We start from the raw sequence: 12,811 nt of genomic DNA, 5'->3' as shown, positions 1-12,811 counted from the left end.
ATTCCCTGTCCCATTCCCATCCCCGTTTCCTGTCTATCCCCATTTCCTGTCCATCCCCCTTCCCATTCCCATTTCTGTTCCCATTCCCATTTCTGTTCCCATTCTCATTCCGTCCCCGCAGGTGTCGTTCGCCCTCCGCGCCGCCAGGGGGCGCTGCCGCCCCGTCCGCGCACCCTATATAATCTTCTGCGTCACTTCCTGGGCGCCGTGGTGTCGTCATTTCCGGTGCGACGCGGTGACGCGCAGCGCTCTCCGGCGGCAGCCGAGGTGGGACTGGGACGGGGCCGGGACAGGACCGGCGGGGCCGGAGCGGGGCCGAGCCGGAACCAGAGCCCCCGCACCGAGCGGGACGGGCCTGCCGCGACCGGGGGAGCGCGCCCGAGCCCTGCCAGCGGCTCTCCCTGCAGCCTTGCCCCGGCCCCCCCCGCATGGCGTGGCCCTGAGAGGAGATGACTGACCAGGAGAACAACAACAGCATCTCTAGCAACCCCTTCGCCGCCCTCTTCGGCTCCGTCGCGGCCGCCAAGCACTTCGCCGCCATCCAGAAGCAGCAGCAGCTGCGGCAGCTGACAGGTGGGGGGCGAGGCTGTCCCCGGGCAGGGGCTTCCCCAGGCAGGGCTGTCCCCTGGGGAGGGGGCGAGGCTGCCCCAGGGGCAGGGCTGTCGCTCGGGGCACTGAGGGCTGTGCCGTGCAGGTGAGGAGACGTCCATCAGCCAGGATGACTCTGACAACAGCGTCTCCGAGAGCCTGGACGACTGCGACTACTCGGTGGCCGAGATCAGCCGCTCGTTCCGCTCGCAGCGGGAGCTCTGCGAGCAGCTCAACATCAACCACATGATCCAGAGGATCTTCCTCATCACCCTGGACAACAGTGAGCCTGGGAACCCCGCGGGTGGGCTGGCTCAGCCCTGACATGGGAGGGCACAGTGGGGAGGGGACACAGCTGGGGCTGTGCCAGAGGCAGGTCCTGCCTGCAGGGTCCCCATCCCTGTGGATGGAACGGGTCCCTCTGCCCTTTCCAGGTGACCCCAGCATGAAGAGCGGGAATGGGATCCCGGCACGCTGCGTCTACCTGGAGGAAATGGCTGCTGACCTGGATGACCAGGACTGGCTGGACATGGACAACGTGGAGCAGGTGGGGCCCCCGGCCTTCTGCAAGCTCTGGCTGCAGGAGTTGAGTGGCCGTGTCAGCCATTCCTGATGAGGTTTTCAGTGGAAATGACTCCTGGTGGGGCTGCTGTTGCTCCATATGGGACTGGAGGATTTGCACAGGGTTCTCAGCCCAGCACTCTGCTACTTAACAAGGGCTAAAGAGAACCCTTCCCAGCAGGAATCAATCAGCCTGTGTGGGGTGGGGCTCCCTTTTCCAGGGAGGAATAGCTGGGGCTCTGTCACTGTGCCCGTCTCTGCTCTGGTTTCCAGGCCCTGTTCACCCGCCTGCTGCTGCCGGAGCCCGGGAGCCACCTGATCCACATGACCTGTGCCAGCACCCAGAACCTCTCTGCTGACCGCGACGCCGGGGAGCGGCACATCCTGCGCTACCTCTACGCCTGCTTCCGCAGGGCACGGGAGGAGGTGGGCAGGGCAGGAGGGACCCTGCGCTCTGGGGTGACCCAGCTGAGGGTGTAACAACCCGGGCCCCAGCACTGCCCCGTCCTCCCTGCACAGATCACCAAGGTTCCAGAGAACCTGCTGCCCTTCGCTGTGCGCTGCCGCAACCTGACGGTGTCCAACACCCGCACCGTGCTCCTCACCCCCGAGATCTATGTCAACCAGAATGTGTACGAGCAGCTGGTGGACCTGATGCTGGAGGCACTGAGGGGGGCACGTAAGTGTGGCCGAGCTGTGCTGCTGGCTCAGTGCTGCCAGGCTGCCCTGGGGCATGTGGAGTTGCCAAAAGGGAGGGCTGTGTTTGGGTCAGTCTGGCTGTTGTAGCGTTGTGAGTAACAGCCTTGTGTCACACCCTGCCAGAGTTTGAAGACATGACAGAGTTCCTTGAGGAGGTCATAGAGGCCTTAACGATGGATGAGGAGGTGCGGACGTTCGGGGAGGTCATGGTTCCTGTGTTTGACATCCTATTGGGGAGAATCAAGGACCTGGACCTCTGCCAGATCCTGCTGTACACATACCTCGATGTGCTCCTCTACTTCACGAAGCAGAAGGACATAGCCAAGGTGGGTGCCTCTCCCTGGGCAGGAGCCCCTCTGGGGAGCTCATTGAGCTCCTGAGTTATCCAGGACCTGCAGAGGCCAAACCAGTGGTACAACACCTGGTGTGTGTACTCCTACTCCTCTGCTCCTTTCTCATAGCCTGTCTCAAACCCATCAGTTTGTAGGGTTTTTTTACTGGGATTTTGTACAACTGTCAGCATGTCCCGACGCGTTCCCCAGGTTTTTGCAGGCTACATCCAGCCCAAGGATCCCAGCAATGGGCAGATGTACCAGAAGACTTTGCTTGGTGCCATTTTAAACATCTCCTGCTTGTTGAAGACCCCTGGCGTGGTGGAGAACCACGGCTACTTTCTGAATCCATCCCGATCCAGCCCACAGGAGATCAAAGTGCAGGAATCCAACATCCATCAGGTGAGTGAAGCAGGGCAGTACTGCTTCCCGCAGTGTTTAGTGGCCTCTGGTTACCTGAGGGTTCAAGACATGGTATCAGGGCTTGAGTTCCACCGCTGGCTCTGTAACAACCTGACTTGTTACTAGGCAAGTCCCAAAACTGCTTTGGAGTCTCCAGCTGGAACATGGGAATGGCTTTGCCAGCTGCCTCAGGTGTTTGTAACCCATGTCTTTGTGTTCTATCAAAGTCCTTGGCCTGAGCTTCGGGAAAAGGGTTGGGTGGCATTTGCAGAACAGACACCAGTGCCATAACTCAAGGTGCTAGACTCCCTCAACTGTATTCTGTTCCCTGTAACAGTTCATGGCCCAGTTCCATGAGAAGATCTACCAGATGCTGAAGAACCTGTTGCAGTTGTCTCCAGAGACAAAGCACAGGATTCTCTCCTGGTTGGGAAACTGCCTCCACGCGAATGCAGGCCGCACCAAAATTTGGGCTAACCAGATGCCAGAGATCTTCTTCCAGATGTATGCCTCAGATGCCTTCTTCCTCAACCTGGGGGCTGCCCTCCTGAAGCTGTGTCAGCCCTTCTGCAAACCCAAATCTCCGAGGCTGCTAACCTTCAACCCTACCTACTGTGCCCTGAAGGAGCTGAATGAAGAGGAGAGGAGGAGTAAGAACGTACACATGAAAGGTACAGCCAAACCTTGGGGAGCAGGGGAATGGGAAAGGGGATCTCCTCAGGTCCTCACCTCTCCCAGTAGTGCCCTCTTAATGGGTGCCAGTAAAGGGAGAGTTACAGCTGTGATTAGAGGAGAGAGCTGAATACAAATAAAGCACTGCCAGCATCACTATGAGCCCTTTTGTGTCCTCAGCAGAGGCCATCTCAAGCTCTCCTCTTATCAGCACTGCTGGGTAGGGCCTGACACAGAGCTGCTTTTCCTTCCAGGTTTGGAGAAAGAAACGTGTTTGATCCCTGCCCTGAGTGAGCAAGAGCCGGAGTTTGCAAACAGTTACAACCTGGTGACAGAAAACCTGGTGCTCACGCAGTACACCCTGCACTTGGGGTTTCACAGGTACCTGCTCTCAGTTCCCCCAGGGCTGTTTTCCACCTGCATTTGGCCATGGAAATTTTAGTAAATACTTATAATACAGAGTGCCCAATTGAGCTGCTGTTTGAACCTCAGTCTAACTGACTGCTGAAAGACCCTTTGCTCACAGTCTTACAGACTCCCATGTTATTTATAGGCACCAACAGCCAAGTGCTGAGTGTCTGTGAGTTGCTCCATTCCCCTTCTCCTCAGGGAAGGGCCTCTGGCACCTCCCTTCTCTACTGGAGAGCAGCCTGATGGCAGGGCACCTGCCCACTGGGGGTGACCCAAACTGTCCCAGTAACCAGGCTGTGCACAAAGCAGGAATGGGAGGTGGCTGTCTGCTTCCAGGAAAGGATTTTCTGGACACCAGAACTTGCTATTTTACCCAGCTTCCCTCTGCAAATCGTTGCCTGGATACTGTGAGGTCATGGCTGATCCAAGCAGAGTCCCCTTCTGGTTTATTCTCTAAATATAGAAATTGACAAAAAAGTTATTATGCAAGTGGCTCGTTGCTGGGAAACTGAACATGTGGGCTGGGGCGTGCTGGATCCCTGACTGTGACCCGAGGGAGCTCCACACTGCAGAGAGCTCTGCCAGCTCCCCAGGCCACTCTGCAGGCGCCACAGTCCCTCACAGGGTCTCATATCTGACAAGCCTTTCTCCAAGGCACTGCCAGAGCCCCCACCAGAGTACCTGCAGGAAATTATCTGAATTTGCTGGCATGGAACAGTCTCTCGCCAGCTTATGCATTGCTGAGGCAGGATGTCTGTCTGTCTTCTCAGGTCCTCCTTGCCTTTTTTTCCCATGCAGGTTGCACGATCAGATGGTAAAGATAAACCAAAGTCTTCACCGCCTTCAAGTGGCGTGGCGAGAAGCTCAGCAGAGCTCCAGCCCTGCTGCTGACAGCCTCAGGGAGCAGTTTGAGCGCCTCATGACCATCTATCTCTCCACCAAGACGGCCATGACAGAACCACAGATGCTGCAGAACTGCCTGAACCTGCAGGTGTCCATGGCAGTGCTGCTGGTGCAGCTGGCCATGGGGAACCACGGGACAGAGCCGCTGGAGCTGAGCTTCCCGCTGCCCGAGGTGGAGCACAGCGCGCTGGCCTACGTGCCAGGTGTGTCCTGCTGGGGGTTTGTGCCACCACTGCTGTCCATGAGCACTGGCAGAGCTGCCTGAGGAAGCACTTCTCTGTCAAGGGCAGGACACAGTGCTACAACCTTTGAAGAGGCTCGCTCTTATAAAATTGGGGGCTGTTTGAGGGCCATACTTAGGGTAGTGAGGCTGCTGATCTTTTAGAGGTCCTGCTCGTCACCAAGTGGCAAAGTTTTCACCACACACCACACTGATTTACTGTTCTCTCTCTGAAAAATCATCCTTTCAGGATCTGCTTTGGGATTGTTCCATTGGAGGTTGCTGTGTAACAGTGTGTGATCAGCAGACAGCTGCCAGGTTGACCCTGTAAGGAACTTGACTTCTGAGAGAGCTGAAGTGAATCCCAGGTGTTACAGATGTTGTCAGGCTGGGCGTCCTTTGTGGGAGATTCTGATACAGCTCATTAGTTACTGAAACTTAATCATTATTAGAGTGGTGAGGGGAAAATAGAGGGGAGGCTGGAAAAGGGCAGAACTGCCTGGGGAGGACTCACCCACAATCTCTCTTTGCAGAGTTCTTTGCTGATAATTTGGGTGACTTCTTCATTTTCCTGCGGCGTTTTGCTGATGACATCTTGGAGACTTCGGCTGATTCCCTGGAGCACATCCTTCACTTTGTTACTGTTTTCATGGGTGATGTGGAGAGGTAGGTACAGCCCTAGATGCAGGTCTGGGTGTTCATTGCAGAACACCCAGGGAGGAACAAGCAAGTGGAAATTGCAGAGCTGTTTTGAGGCTTGGTTTGTGCAGCCACGAGCAGGTCGATCCCTTTGGAAATGCTGAATTCTGCCCACAGGAGGCACAAAGGGGACAAAGCCCTGCCTGGAGGCCATGGGATTTCATGCTCAGGAGCTCCAGCTGATGAGCAGCCATGGGCTGTGAGTGGGAAAGCTGCTGTGGGAGGGTGGGAGCAGCAGCTTGGCTGTTCCCACGCTCTCTGGCCTCTGCCTGAGATTTTACTGTGCCATTGAGCACATGTGAGTGAGCTGCTGACCCAGAGCTGGCTTTACAGATGGTCTGCAGCAAGCAGGCACTCGAGCATGGATGGGCACAGCTCCTGGAATGATTCCTGAACAGCTCAGTTCCACACCCTAGCCCTCATGCCATCCTGGATTCACTTTCTTTTTCCTCTTTCAGGATGAAAAATCCTCACCTGCGAGCCAAGCTGGCAGAGGTGTTGGAAGCTGTGATGCCTCACCTGGATCAGGCCCAGAACCCGCTGGTCTCAAGCGTGTTCCATCGCAAGCGGGTGTTCTGCTCCTACCAGCATGCTGCCCACCTGGCCGAGGCGCTCATCAAGGTCTTCGTGGACATCGAGTTCACGGGTAAGCACAGAAGGGGAAGAGTTGTGTTCCCTGTGGGACACCTGTGGGAGAATGTCCACTTATAATGCTCTTTGGCTCGTGCCCAGGTGACCCACACCAGTTCGAACAGAAGTTTAACTATCGCCGTCCCATGTACCCCATCCTGAGGTACATGTGGGGCACCGACTCCTACCGGGAGAGCATAAAGGTGAGGCAAGAGATGCACGTGTGTGTGTGTCTGTCTGTGTGTGCAGCACTGTATGGACCACGTGGGTCCGTGTCCTGCCACTGGGACACACAGAATTCACTGTTTGCTCGCTCCTTGCAGGCTTTGGCTGATTATGCCTCAGAGAACCTGGAGGCAATGAACCCCCCTCTCTTCTTGCGCTTCCTTAACCTGCTCATGAATGATGCCATTTTCCTATTGGATGAAGCCATACAGGTAGGGCTGAGCTCCTGTGCCACCAGCATCACATAAACAAGTTCTCACTCCCTGGAGACGGCTGGGTGTGGTTTTGACCTCCAGAACAGGGTCAGCTTGCCTGGCCCTGCCTGGTGAATCTGTGTGGTAGACATTTGCAGGAAGCAATTCCAGGCTGGTGTGGCCAGTGCCCTGGGAGAAGGGGGGAAGGCAAGAGGAAAGGGGGCCTGGGGCCCTGCCTGTGGGTCACCCTTTCCTCCTTTGGGCTCAAGAGGCAGCTCAGAACCAAGAGGAGCAAAAGGGCTTTTTCAGATCCATCAGGAAGCACACTGGAAAATCTGCCTGTTGCTAATCTGGACGAACTCGGGCTTTAAATGATCACTGTGGGGTTTGATTCTCAAATCCCCTTGGCCTTTCCACAGGTGTTTTATCCTAACAAAGGCCTTTTGTCTCCAAGCAGTTCTCCTTTGGGATTACAAGGCAAGTGCCAGGTGACCTCATGTCCCTGGTGTGCGATGGGTGTCTCTCACTCCTTTCAGAGCTGCTGTTGCTGCTAGAAAGGGCTTTTTTGGGGAGCTTTTACCTGCCCGAGAACTGATTGCCCTGAGGCCAGCAGTTAAGCTGGGTCATGTGGATGTTGCCTGTCTGATTCTGAGTGTTTATGGACCTCCTTGGCTTTGCCATCCAACCAAGCCCCCGGGGTGTTCTGTTTTGCAGTACCTCAGCAAGATCAAAGTGCAGCAGATTGAGAAGGACCGGGGCGAGTGGGACAGCCTGTCCCCGGAGGCTCGCCGGGAGAAGGAGTCCAGCCTGCAGATGTTTGGGCAGCTGGCACGCTTCCACAACATCATGTCCAACGAAACCATTGGCACTCTGGCCTTCCTGACCTCAGGTAGGAAGAGTGGCCCCTCCTGCCTGCCAGGACCAGGAAAGGGTGGACAGGAACTTGGTTTCACAGTGATCAGAGCGGGATGGGATTGCTGTGAAGGAACTGTTGTTTTCCTTTCCAGAAATCAAGTCCCTGTTCGTGCATCCTTTCCTTGCTGAGCGCATCATCTCCATGCTCAACTACTTTCTGCAACACCTGGTTGGGCCTAAAATGGGAGCCTTGAAAGTGAAGGATTTCAGTGAGTTCGACTTCAAGCCACAGCAGCTCGTGTCTGACATCTGCACGATCTACCTAAACCTTGGGTAGGTGATGACAGGGTGCGAGCCTGTGGGGTGGCAGTAGCCATCCTGGGGGTATTGTGGGAGAAATGCTTAGTTACACTGTAGCTTTCCTCTAGCTTTGAGTTTTTTGCTGTGGGAAAGCAGCTGCCGTGGGGACAGTTTTTCAGCCTTGTAAATATAGATTCTTAAACCTTTGCTGTCTTGTAACCTGTGGTACAGGGATGAAGAAAACTTCTGTGCCACAGTCCCCAAGGACGGCCGCTCCTACTCACCGACACTCTTTGCCCAGACCGTGCGGGTTCTGAAGAAAATCAACAAGCCTGGCAACATGATAGTGTCTTTCAGTAACCTGGCTGAGAGGATCAAGGTGAGCACTGGAGGGAATTTAATGTACAAAAAAAGATGGAGCTGGTTCCCTGTGTCCTTTTCCCTCTGTGTATTGCTGTGGAGCTGGATTTCTGGGAGTGGGGCTTTGTTCAGGTGGGGCAGCTGGGAGGGCATGCTGCCCATGCGGACTTGTGAGTGCTCCCTGGTTTTTAAAGAACAGGGAGGCCGAGTCCCTCAAAGCCCCTGTGCTCCCCAGTCTCTTGCAGACAGGCAGCAGCAGGAAGAGGAGACGTATGCAGACGCCTGCGATGAATTCCTGGATCCCATCATGAGCACGCTGATGTCAGACCCCGTGATCCTGCCTTCCTCCCGCGTCACCGTGGACCGCTCGACTATAGCCCGACACCTCCTCAGGTGCGTGGCACAGCCCTCCTGCTTGATACTTGTGGGGATCTATTTCACTTATCCAGTGACTCTTCCTGGCCTGTCTCCCTCTTTTTTTATCTCTAATGCCAGGAGTGTCCAAATAATCTCGTCAATGCTTTGTCTTTCAGTGATCAGACAGATCCTTTCAATCGGAGCCCACTCACTATGGACCAGATCAGACCAAACACAGAGCTAAAAGAGAGGATCCAGCAGTGGCTTGCAGAGAGGAAAAAGCAGAAGGAGGAGCTGGAAGACACGCTGAACTGAAAACCTTGATCTTGTTCCCAGCCCTCCCTTCACAGGCAAGATCAGTGCCGTGCAGGGGAAATGGCTGGAGCTGCCACCCTGACGACGACGACCACATTTAGTGCATTGCCACCACCTATGGAGTCTCTCCTTGGACCTTCCCTTCCAACCCATTCTCTCTTTTCCTTTTAAGACTCACTGTTTAATACTGAGACTTTCCACTGCACTACAGCTTTGAGCCTCTGCCTCGGGGCAAGACCACAGCCTCTTCTTTGTGGCCTGGTGCCCCAGCCTTCTATTACCTGTTCTTTGTGTTGGCCACGTTCTTTTCCAGTGACACCAAACGCCTCCCTCTGTTCTTTTCTGTGTTTAAACTGTAACCATCCGTTCACTACCTGAAAGTGATGCCTCCAGCTGCCCCCAGAGTAGGACATGGGGAGGGACTGGAAGGGGACGGTTCACCACCTTGTAAAGGCCAGGGGTGTAGAAGGGTGTACTTCCCAAGTGATCACTGGGAACGGCAGGCGTTGGAAATAAAACATAGAGATGATCTTAAAGCTAGTGGTTGAGGTCTGGCAGCGCCGGGAGCTGTAGACAGGGACTGGGTCTCGAGTGGGGCGGCGCCGGCCCCGGGCGGGTCTCGAACCCGCGGCCCCTGCGCCGCCCCGCCCCGGCCCGCCCCGCTCACGTGGTGCGGGGTCCTTGGCGCGGGCTGCCCGCGGCGCTCGCCGGGCGCGGTGACCGGCGGTGACATTGAGCGCGCAGCGATGGCCAAGGCCGCGCAGGGGCTCGTGCAGAGACTCGTGCAGCGCGGGCCGGAGCTGCTCGGCGGTGAGGGAACGGGAACGGGAGCGGGGAACGGGCCGGGGGCGGCGGGGAGCGCGGTTGGGGAACGGGGCTGCGGGAGGCGGGGGCCGGGCCTGGGGAGGCCCCGCGAGCTCCCACCGTTGGGAAAACACCGTTCCCTCTCTCCCGTGTCCTCTCTTGTGTCCCCTCCGTGTCCCCTCCCGCAGCCGCCGTGACCTACTCCAAGCCGCGCCTGGCCACGTTCTGGCACTATGCCAAGGTGGAGCTGGTCCCGCCGACCCCCGCCGAGATCCCCCGCGCCATCGACGGCATGAAGGGGCTGGTCCGGGCCTTCCAGAGCGGCCGCCTGGCCCAGCTCACCGTCAAGGTACCGCCGGGGCCGGGGGGCTGGGGCCGTGCCGCGGAGCGGCCCTGATATCGGCCTAGGAAGCAGTGCGGCCGTTGTCAATGACACCTGAAGCTGAAGGAATTCAGGAGCCGAGAGTTTAAAGTGGTTTATTTTGTCGGCTTTGCCTTAACTCTTCCCTGCCCGGACCAGGCTGTGCTTGCCCTCCTCGGGCCCCCAGTTGTCTCTCCCAGAGAAGGGAGTATCCGTAGGCAGCTGGATGAGCCGTGTCATTGGTTGGCTTTGAAATTAATGTGCTTCCCATGTGCATGGGCTCTGATTCTTGAAAGGGCTGTGAAAACCCACAAACGACAGCTGACGCTGTGCTGGGTGTTGTAGAAGATCTCTGTGGCCTGGTGTGTTGAGGGGTGGCTGAACACAGCAAACCTTCTGCTCCATTCCTGGGTTTTTTGCCTTGAGAACTCCTGAAGTCCCAGCCCTGCTGGAGGGCATGGATGTGGCTGTGGGAGCAAGGGGAGGAGCTGTTGTGGGAGTCTGGGATCTGACCAGTGCCTGTTTGCTTTCAGGAAGCGCTGAGGAACGGCCTAGTGGCCACAGAGGTGCTGATGTGGTTTTACATCGGGGAGATCATCGGCAAGCGGGGCATCATCGGGTACGATGTGTGAACACCCACCTGGCCGGTGCCATCAGCGTTGCGGCGCCGGGTCTGTCACGGGGTCTGCCACAATAAAGCCAGAAGCCCATGTTGAGCGGTCGTGGTCCGTGTCTGGCACCCTGAGGGCCAGTCCCAAGGGCACCAGAGCTGCCTTAGTGACACCACTGTTGGTCACCGCAGCTCTGCTCACTCTGGGGCACCCACTGTGCCCTGGCCGTGATGCTGGGGGAGGCCTGGGACCTCAAATTCAAATGGAGAGGGCAAAAGAAAATGTTCGATTTTTTCCTGAATGTACTTCCCATTAGCTAGTGGGAACCAAGGAGAAATACCTGTGCTTTTTAGCTATCAAAAGCAATCTCCGTGGCTTATTCCAGAGGGAGTGTAGCATGGTTACAGGGGGCTCTGCTGGTCTGGGATCTGACTGGTGGAGTGGAAGCCTGTGAAGGTAAGCAGAACTTTGCTGCATGTGTCACCTCAGCTCCCCACCAGCTGAGGTGCCCAGTTGAGCTGCCCAGTGTTTCACTACCTTGCTCATTGTCAGCCAGCTCTTGTAGAGGTCTGTACAAAGCCTGGTGAGTCACCTGCACTATAACATTTCAGAAAGTAATTTGTAGTTCTCTGAAGACAGCAGATGGTTTGGATGGGACCTCAATGATTTTATTGTCTTGGGAGATGGTTTCTAGTCAGTACTGCTCTTTGTTGATGCTATCATCTCAGCTGCTCCTTGGCTCCTCTAGACCTTTTGTTGTGCACACCAGTGACCCTGATGTCTCTAGGGTGACTGTGCCAGGAGCATGTCATTTACTGCTCTCCCTACAGCAGAACTGACCTTTTCAGCACTTCATTGTAGGAGGAAGAAGCCTTGTGCCCTACTGAGAGGGAGTGCAGGTGATCTGACATTCTTGAGGTGACCAGGAGGTTGGTGTAGAATCAATGAATGGAAAGCTTTAGCTTTGGTTTTGGTTTTTTTGGGGGTTTTTTTTGTGAAAAAGAAGGGTTCCTGTCCCAGCTCTGAGTCATAACCAGTTATAGGTCAGAAAACTGAGGCTCAATGAACTCCCTAGGCTTCCACAAGGGAGTCTGCAACAGCACAGCAACAGGACCTGTGCTTCCAGCCCTCTGCCCAGCCTGGGTTCTGCGCTCCCTTCTCCCACCAGCCTGGCCAGGGCACCACAACTGCCTGGCACAGCCCGACAGCAGCAGCCCTGGAGGGGTCTTTATACCTGCTGGGTGTCCTGCCTCTGCCAGGGACAAACAGCCTCCCTCCCGTCCTCGGTCCCTCCCTGCCCTCATCTGACGGACTTCCAAGGAAAATGGGTATTTTATGTTCCCAAGCAGAGGGTTTTAACCCGATCCGTGCGTTTGCAGCGCTGTTTTCAGGGAATACAGCGGGCAGTTGCTGGATGTTACCCCTGTTCGCGCATTGCTGTACCGGAGGGGGCTGCCAGCCCGGTGCCATCGCCGTCACCTCCCTCCCGGGGGTGGCACCCGGCGGGACACGGCACCGGCCGGGCGCGGGGCCGTAGGTAGGGCACGGCCGGGGCCGGGAGGGTGGGGCGGAGCCTCCCGCCCGCGGTCCCACAGCTCGGAGCCGCGGTGCCCCCGCAGGGAGCGGCTCCTCCCGGGCTCGGGCCGCCGCGATGTCCCGGGCGGGCCCCGGTGGGTCCCGGCGGCGCGGGGCCTGCGGGCGATGCCATGCCGGCCCGGGGACGCGCCCCGCGCCGCCCCGCGCCCCGCATACGGCCCGGCGCTATGCAGGGGGCAGGCGGAGTCACCTATGTTGTATACACTGTCCCGGGCGCCGGCGGCTCGCGCTCCCGCTCGGCATCGCCGAGGGGGTTATGCCAGCTTCTTGCGGCGTGGTTATACGGCAGGCAGGTTCCGGGGTTCGCCCACGAGGAGCCCCGCGCCTGCATGGCCCTGCGAGCTATGAGGGGTCGCGGCGGCCGGAGGCTGCACTATCCAGGACGGGGGGCCGCGCTGTGGCTCGGGCCCGGGGCCCTGTATATCGCCCAGCGTTATGCTGGGGTCGCACTGGCCGAGCATGGCTTATTCAGGTGCTCGGGCGGCGGGATGGCGGAGCCCCGCAATCTGCATTGCGCCCGCCGTTATGCAGCGCCTCCGCGGGCCGGCGAGGCGATATGCAGGGCGCGGGGCGCGGCCCGGCCCCGCTCTCTGGCTCGTCGCCTCTCAGTAAAGATGGCGCACAGCGGTCGGTGGCGCTTCCCCGCCCGGCCCGGCAGCGGCGGCTGGGGCCGCCGCGGCCCGGGGGGGTCCCGCCTGCGGGTGCCGGCCGTGCAC

General features: G+C 57.6%; 2 protein-coding genes across 3 annotated transcripts; both read left to right on the top strand.

The window, feature by feature from the left end:
- Positions 1-238: 238 nt before the first annotated feature.
- Positions 239-9,259, top strand: UBE4A (ubiquitination factor E4A). 2 transcript variants are annotated; one of them, XM_027655565.1, is made up of 20 exons: positions 239-267; positions 408-573; positions 695-871; positions 1,023-1,135; positions 1,423-1,575; positions 1,669-1,828; positions 1,972-2,174; positions 2,391-2,582; positions 2,920-3,253; positions 3,509-3,635; positions 4,464-4,771; positions 5,322-5,454; positions 5,946-6,133; positions 6,220-6,320; positions 6,441-6,554; positions 7,251-7,425; positions 7,544-7,724; positions 7,923-8,070; positions 8,287-8,444; positions 8,585-9,259. In XM_027655565.1, the coding sequence occupies exons 2-20, from the start codon at positions 450-452 to the stop codon at positions 8,721-8,723; spliced, it is 3,228 nt and encodes a 1,075-aa protein (XP_027511366.1). In that variant the 5' UTR covers positions 239-267; positions 408-449; the 3' UTR covers positions 8,724-9,259. The 2 variants fall into 2 exon arrangements, with proteins under 2 accessions (XP_027511366.1, XP_027511365.1); XM_027655564.1 differs by lacking the exon at positions 239-267 and having other exon boundaries at positions 327-573.
- A 147-nt stretch (positions 9,260-9,406) lies between these two features.
- Positions 9,407-10,617, top strand: ATP5MG (ATP synthase membrane subunit g). The gene is made up of 3 exons (XM_027655567.1): positions 9,407-9,533; positions 9,716-9,876; positions 10,422-10,617. The coding sequence occupies exons 1-3, from the start codon at positions 9,470-9,472 to the stop codon at positions 10,518-10,520; spliced, it is 324 nt and encodes a 107-aa protein (XP_027511368.1). The 5' UTR covers positions 9,407-9,469; the 3' UTR covers positions 10,521-10,617.
- The last annotated feature ends 2,194 nt before the right edge of the window (positions 10,618-12,811 follow it).

This window comes from Corapipo altera, unplaced genomic scaffold (assembly GCF_003945725.1).
Source record: "Corapipo altera isolate COAL_440 unplaced genomic scaffold, ASM394572v1 71, whole genome shotgun sequence".
NCBI lineage: Eukaryota > Metazoa > Chordata > Aves > Passeriformes > Pipridae > Corapipo > Corapipo altera.
Note: the sequence above shows the minus strand (reverse complement) of the source record. Positions and strands in the feature narration are given on the sequence as shown.